This window comes from Hibiscus syriacus, unplaced genomic scaffold (genome assembly GCF_006381635.1).
Source record: "Hibiscus syriacus cultivar Baekdansim isolate YM2019G1 unplaced genomic scaffold, ASM638163v2 tig00113725_pilon, whole genome shotgun sequence".
In the NCBI taxonomy this organism is placed as follows: domain Eukaryota; kingdom Viridiplantae; phylum Streptophyta; class Magnoliopsida; order Malvales; family Malvaceae; genus Hibiscus; species Hibiscus syriacus.
Genome location: NW_024063471.1, coordinates 18,370,046 through 18,378,170, shown reverse-complemented (window position 1 = coordinate 18,378,170; position 8,125 = coordinate 18,370,046). Strand labels below are relative to the sequence as shown.

The following is an 8,125-nucleotide window of genomic DNA, read 5'->3' as shown; positions in this document are numbered from 1 at the left end:
ATGTCATATCTTGTTCGCATATATTTTCCATATAACTCATAGTTCTTTCACATAGCTCATTATCATATTTTCATATCATATATCTTGTAAGAGATTCTTATATCATCATAACATATCACATATTCACATCAACCATATAATACATATATACAATAACATGTCAACACATATAAATCATACACGTATATACTTCTATTTATGAATTCATGCATTTTACTATGGAAATAGACTTGTTGCAAGTCTTATTTCCATTTAACATCATATAATACTAATATGCACTCACCTGGCCTCACTAGTCCATTCCAATCTCTTATCTTCCCTTTTTATCGATCTTACTTGTCAATGATTCCGGAACTCGTTTAGGCTCTGAATCTACATAATTATACATTTTAAGACAATTATTAGATACCTACACCTTGTAATTAGATACTAGCAACTTAAACGAACTTATTAAACCAATATGCACATTTTTCCTTTAGGGGGAATCGGTTCCCTACTATGGGGGTATCGATTCCCTAATGACATTCTGGAAATGTTGTTCGTTTGAAGGGGTATCGGTTCCCCTTGAATGGGTACCGATTCCCCTTGCCCAGAAATCATATTTTCATCCCCGAAAATTACTTCATTTTCTCTCAAACACTTCATATATCATCCCCTTTTCATTCTTAACTCTAGTACACATACTTAAACCAATCTATATTCATTTATTTCATCTTAAACCTCAAAATCCTATATTCCATATGAGATTCAAAAATCATACCAAATTTTCAATGTGTTCTAATTCCAATTCTAACACTTCATACTTCTTAATTAGATTGATGGCAAGTCAAATTCATCCATAAAACTTCAACAACCATATCATATCAAAATTTCATCTTAAAACTCATATTGCAAATTCCTTCATAATTCCTTTATCTTATTGTTTAAATCCCATATAAGCTTTCCTTAAGCTTATTTAATACCCAAAGAATCAAAACTAAGCTTAAAACTCAAGAATTAACCAACTGAAATTAAACTTACCTTTGCCTTGCTCTCCCACGTATGAAGAAGAAGAAAGGAGAAGAGAACTCTGGATGTTTCTCCAAATTCCCAAGTTTATATTACCTTAAAAAGAAATATAAAAATCTTTCTGGTCAAATGACCATTTAACCCTTAATTTCCTTTAATAATTACTAATTAACCTTCATCATATACATCCAATAATCATTGAACTATTTCATTCTTATACTTTAGTCACCAAATTCTGAAACTTTACAATTGGGTCACTAACCCGGTATTGAGGATGTTACAAATACCCCAAGAATTTGCATTTCCTGGATTTTGGATCCAATTTTGAGATTTCTTGGGAGTTGTACATCACGTATATAATACTTCCAAATACATGGAGGTTTAAATAATCAGCTGATTTACCAGTCCACATCTCCATTGGTGTCTTCAGCTCTATTGCAGTTGATGGAGCTCGATTCACCAAATAACAAGCGGTATTGATTGCTTCTGCCCAGAATGATTTTTCTAAGCTTGCATCCCTCAACATTGCTCTTGTTTTTTCTAACAAGGTTCTGTTCATCCACTATGCCACTCCATTTTGTTAAGGAGTGTTCGCCACTGTGAACTGTCTTTTGATGCCTTCTTTCCTGCAAAAGTCATTAAATTCTTCACTTGTGTATTCTCCTCCATTATCTGTTCTGAAACACTTGATCTTATTTCCAGAATCAAGTTCCACCCGCGTCTTGAAGTTTTTGAAAGTTGAAAACACGTCTGACTTCTTCTTAATAGGGTAAACCCAATATCTCCTGGAGTAGTCATCAATAAATGAGACAAAGTATTTTGCTCCGCCTAGGGATGTAACTGGTGCTTGTCATACGTCAGAGTGAACAAATTCTAGAACACTTTTACCTCTAGAATTTGATTTGTTGAATTTCAATCGGTGTTGCTTACTTGTTATGCAATGCTCACACAAAGGAAGTGTTACATTTGTTAAGCTTGGAAGTAGCTTTTGCTCTACAAGGACTTTCATTCCTTGTTCTAACATGTGTCCAAGTTTCTGATGTCATAGCATTTTAGAATCTGAACTACATGAGGCAACAGAGGCTTCTGCTTCTAGCAAAGTCTCACCTTTCAGCATATACGAGTTTGATGTTATATTTTCACCTTTAAGCACCACAAGCGCTCCACGGAACACCTTCATAATTCCTTTCTGTGTTTCAATCTTGCTTGCATTATTATCCAACAATCCGTAGGATAATAAATTTTTCTTCAGGCCTTTCACGTGCTGCACATCTCAAACAATTTTGATTGTTCCATCATACATCTTCAATTTGATGGTTCCCATGCCAACAATCTCTAAGGCATGATCATTGCAACTATACACAGATCCTCATGAGACAGGTTCATAATGATGGAACCATTCTCTTCTTGAGGTCATGTGATATGTTGCTCCCGAATCAATGAGCCATATATCTGTATATCTCTTTCTACCTTCCACGGTGGTTAACGCTTCACAACATATAGCATCTCCATCATCTGAAGTGTTTGAGGTATTGCCTTGTGGATTGGAGTTTTTTTTTTATACTCCAACAATCCTTCTTCAAGTGACCCTTCTTTCCACAGTTATAGCACTTTAAATTCTTCTTGCTCCTCGACTTCGATCTACCATGTTTGTGACTGCTGCTTTGGCCACGTTCTGTTGATCTCCCTCTCATCGTTGTCAACACTTCTGCTTGTTGCAGATTTACTTGTCTGTCTTCCTTGTTCTTGCGCCGATTTTCTTCTTGTAGAACAGCAGCTGCAACGTCATCGAAGACTAGACTAGTGACATTATTGTTAGTCAAGTTGATGATGAGTTGATCATACGAATCAGGTAGACTTTGAAGTATAAGTTCAGCACGTTCTTGATCTCCTATTGTACATCTTAAGGATGTAAGCTGAGAAAATAACATGTTCAGTGTGTTTAAGTGCAACATCACTGAAGTAGATTCTGACATACGGAGTGTATAATTTTCTCTTAAGGAAAATTTTATTGTGCAACGATGTGGCCTCGTACAGTTTGGTGAGATGATCCCATATCTCCTTAGCTGTCTTCTTCTCCTCGATACTTGATAATACTTCATCTGCAAATGCTAGATGAAAGTTTGCCATAACATTTCCGTCCATTTCTATCCATTTGTTGTCATTTGTGAAATCTATCGGCATTTCACTGATAGCTGCTAGACAACCGTCTTTCCTCAGGATGGCCTTCATCTTCAATTTCCACAATGAGAAATTTCTCCCATTGAATTTTTCAATATCAAATTTTGTTGCCATAACTTCTTTTACGGATAGCTCCCACTATTTCACTATCGTGAATAGTTCTCTGGAAACTTCAAAGAATAGGTAATAACTTCTTACTTTCTTATGTTGGACGGTCCACCTTTTGGTGGCAACCACAAAGACAATAAGCGTATATTACACACTCTAATCTAACTCGGATACCAATTATTGCGGAATACGGCTATCGGATAGAGCAAAATCGAAACTGATAATTTGAGAAAATAAAAATGAAGATAAAGAAGACATAAAATTTACGTGGAAAACCCCTAAATAATATAGGGTAAAAACCACGGGCAGCGGTAGAAGAATTTCACTATGAGAAAATCGGAATTACAACATCTCTTGATCTACCTAGGAGAAAACATTGATAATTCTCTCTTGATAAAAAGGAGAAAATAACTCTCAAGAAACTCTCTAAATTCTCTCTAGTATTGGAAGAAAGCTAGAATGCTTTGGGATGATTTTGAAGCTAAATGAGCTAGGGTATTTATATTTGAAGCTTAAGGATTAATTTGTAAATACCCTAAATTACAATGACTAAAAATGATTTTACCATTTTCCAAAAATAAATAATTTCCAGCTACTATTCCAACCAAATTTTTGGTGAAATTATTATTATTATTTTTCCATCTTTTCCACTGAAAGTTGGACTTTCAACAAGTCTGACTAGTAACATGGTAGCTGATGTGTTTGCTCGGGAAGGTCTATCGATTGTCTCCACCGACGGACCTCCCTTAGGACCCAAGGGCCCTAGTCATGTTAAAATTTGTATATTTGATATAATTTTGGTTTAATAGTATTTTGGTTCATGTAAAAATAAATATTTAAATTTAAAAATTAGAAAAAAATATTAAATATTTAATCTAGTAGCGGTCGAACTAAATAATGTTAAGTATGTGTTCTCAAATTTTTAGTCTAATTACAATTTAGGTTACTGTAAGTTTAAATATTAGACAAATTAGAAGTTGTCTTGTAAATTTTGAGTTTTTTATTATAAATTTAAGGTGAATACAATCTAGTATGGGTACGAAGACTTTCAACTATTTGACAATGAATGCTCATACCCCTACGCAATGCTTGAACTCGGGAACTCAAGGATAACAATAATCCCCTTAATCACTAAGGTAACTTGTTCATGATAAATTTCGAGTTTAAAAATCTAATAAATCTTTAATTTTTTTTTAAATAATCTAATATTTTGGTCCCGCTTGTCTCTCCTATGTGCCGGATGAAAAGCCCACCTACTTTTACGATTCCTTGTTAGATGCAGACGATGCAGCTTCTGTTTCCTAGGTTTTATTCTCTATGTTTGTTTAGTACAGGGTTTTACACTTAGCGTGTAACTGATTTTTGCAAGGGAATATAATATTATGATTTTTCTAAAAAAATAATTGTTTTATTATTTTTTATAATATGAATGAATATTTTATTACTTGAAAAAAATATACTTCAACGACCATTTAACTACTAGAAAGGAATAGGTAAAGCAAAGCAATTTATGAATCTGTTTGAAGGCATCACTCCCACTGAAAATATCCCAAGGAAAGCCCAAATGAAAAACCTCCCACTCCTGTCTCTACTTTACCATCGCTTTACATTCCTCTTCTCTACCTTGTAGGCCAAGTCAAATTGATTTGAAATGGGATTAAGTCCATTTATATTAAAAGTTTAAGTTGATTTTAGGTTTATATTGATCTTATGTTTAAATTATTTGAATTTATAATTTATTTATTTTAAGATGAAATAATTTTATATTTCAATTGTTTTGAGTTTGGGTGTTTTCGATTCATGAATTTAATGTTTTTTTTATGACAACTTTTTTATTAGAACGGAGTTAAAAATTCAGGGTTGGATCCAATCTCAATCTGGGTTGCGAATTAAGAAACAAAGGTGCAGTTTGCTCAGACTCTTGATGGCGAATAAGCAGATAATGTATTAAATGAAGTGTCATAAAACGTGGTGTGTAGCGGAGTGGATGATCTGAATATGCAACGACATTGTAGTTTGTTTGAGAAATTAATGTAATGATTGAGTGAGCAGAAGCAGCGACGAAAGTGGAGAAGATGAGATCGTGGGAAGCACCAAAACGCTATTAGTCAACCCTCCCAAAAACAGATTAAAAACCCCACAACTTCACCTTTCAAACAATAACTCCGATTATTTTGCATCTTTCTCCATCTACTTTTCTTCAACCTTTTTCCATTTTTGTTTCCTCAGCCTTTGCCATGGAAAAGGAAAAGTCTCCAAGCTTTAAAAACGGAGGCGATGATGAGACCCCTAAGTGTTCCAATGGAAAAGACCCGCCTGCACCCGATAAACCACAGAATAATAATGGAACTGAAGGGAAAGGAGGGGGAGCTGAAGCTACTCCTCAAATCAAATACACCATGGAAAATGCTTGGGAGGATATTGAACATTCCTTGGTGGAGCTGGAGGGTGATGCAGATTCAGAGATTCCTGACTCCATTAACGACTACTTGGATCTTGTTGAAGAGAAAGCATCTAAGCATGAATTGCCTGAAAAGTCCAAAGGGTGCCCGCTTGACGATGATGGGTCGTTTCTTAAAGTTGCACACCAGATGTCTAAGCTGTATAAACATCTTTCGGAAATCTTCAAATTGGATTCTAGGCAGGGTATTTTGATCAATCGCATTGGAAGGATTCATCAACAGGTTATGTGTTGTTTGGAGGATGAATTCAGGACTCTCTTAGAAGAATCAAGGATCGTGGAACCTGACGTTAATCATGAACCAGCTGGGGATGGTGAGGCTCAGGATCAAGCTCCTCGATCAAATGAGGTATTATCAAACTTTCCAGGGTATTCTCAGGAAGCTTTGGCCACCTTGAATAAAATTGCCATGGAGATGATCTCAGGTGGATATGAATTCGAATGCTACGAGGCTTATATTATGACCAGGAGGAATGCAATTGAGGAGATTTTGAACAAGCTTGGATTCGAGAAGATTAGTATTGATGACGTACAAAAGATGCAATGGGATGCATTGCAAAGGGAGATCCCTCCATGGATAAATGCCTTCAAAGCATGTGCTAATGTCTACTTCTCCGGGGAACGGAAGCTCGCCGAAACTGTCTTCTCCGACGATCCTTCTGTAGCTAAAAGCCTCTTCAACAGCCTCACTCGTGTCCTGTTTCTTCAACTCCTTAACTTCGCCGAAGCCGTTTCCGTCAGCAAGCGTTCCACGGAGAAACTTTTCAAGTTTCTCGACATCTACGAGGCATTGCGTGATAATTTTTCCACGATTGACAATCTGTTTCCTGAAGAATGCGCAAACGAGTTGAAGGAACAACTAACGACGACTCGTAGTAGGATCGGTGAGACGGCCATTTGCATCTTTCGTGATTTCAAGAATTTGATCCAATCCGATACAGGGAGAACCCAAGTTCCTGGAGGAGCAGTTCATCCTTTGACTCGCTACACAATGAATTATCTCAAATATGCCTGCGACGAATACAGGGATACCTTGGAACATATTTTCAAGGACCATGAGGAGATGGAAAGAGCCGATTCAACGAGTCAAAGCAATTCACAGAGCAACGACGACGAGAATCGATCCCCATTTTCAAGCCATTTGATAAAAATCATGGACTCGTTGGATTCGGTTCTGGATGCAAAGTCGAAGCTTTACAAAGACGTTGCGTTGAGCAGCATTTTCATGATGAACAATGGACGTTACATATTGCAAAAGATCAAAGCATCGCCAGAGATCCGTCAAGCAATGGGGGACAACTGGTATCGAAAAAAATCGTTCGAGCTTCGGAACTACCATCAGAGTTACAAAAGAGAGACATGGATGAAGCTCTTGGGTTGTTTAAACCTGGAGGGCTTGAACGTGAACGGGAAAGTGGTGAAGCCGGTGTTGAAAGAGAGGTTCAAGAGATTTAACGCCATGTTTGAAGAAATCCACAAGACTCAAAGCTTGTGGGTGGTTTCCGATAAGCAAATGCAATCGGAGCTGAGGGTTTCGATAACGGGTGTGATCATACCAGCATATAGATCATTCTTGGGAAGATTCTCAGGGTACTTGACTCCCGGAAGACAAACAGAGAAGTACATCAAGTTCCAGCCTGAAGATATAGAGACGTACATTGAGGAATTGTTCGATGGAAACACTGCTTCAACGGCAAGGAAGAGAACATAAATTGAGCAATCATTGTTGTTGGGACAATCGTTTATGCAAAATTTAATTTGGATTAGTCAATATAAGTTATTAATTCATAAACAAAATCCAGCACTTTATTTTTGTTTTTCTTGTTTTTATAGGAAAGGTGCTTCAATTCGACAAGTAATTTGGTGATTAGTATTCTTTCAAAAAATAAATTGGTGATTAGTAGATATACACTTATTTTGCTTTCTTCCAAATTCTCTCACGTGATTTAGATTGTAAACTTCTATATCGTGAATCATTGGAAAGCCTTGGCTGACACATAAATAGCATACCATTTGTGTAGATCTTTAAATTTAAAATTTCCCTCGGTTCTGATTTCACTTTTTCTTTAAAAAAATATATCAAGACACACAATTATGATTGATTGCACTTACCAAAAGTCAAGCTTTCAGATAACTCTAGATCAAGCTTCAGTAATAAGTATATCTTTTCTTTTTCTATTGGAAGTCCCCTCCACCACGTGAGATACAACATACAATGCATAGTAAAATGTACTCAAACTCGATCTAGTAGACACTAATTTTTTAGTTTGCTTTTATTATTATTATTATTTTATTTATTTATTTATTATTATTATTATACATTATTATTATTATTTCTTATTATTATTATTAAATAAATATTACAAG

General features: G+C 35.8%; 1 protein-coding gene across 1 annotated transcript; it reads left to right on the top strand.

Annotated features, from left to right (window-relative positions):
- The first annotated feature begins 5,534 nt into the window (after positions 1 to 5,534).
- On the top strand, positions 5,535 to 7,472 carry LOC120187719 (exocyst complex component EXO70B1-like). The gene has a single exon (XM_039191369.1). The coding sequence runs from the start codon at positions 5,535 to 5,537 to the stop codon at positions 7,467 to 7,469; it is 1,935 nt and encodes a 644-aa protein (XP_039047300.1). The 3' UTR covers positions 7,470 to 7,472.
- The last annotated feature ends 653 nt before the right edge of the window (positions 7,473 to 8,125 follow it).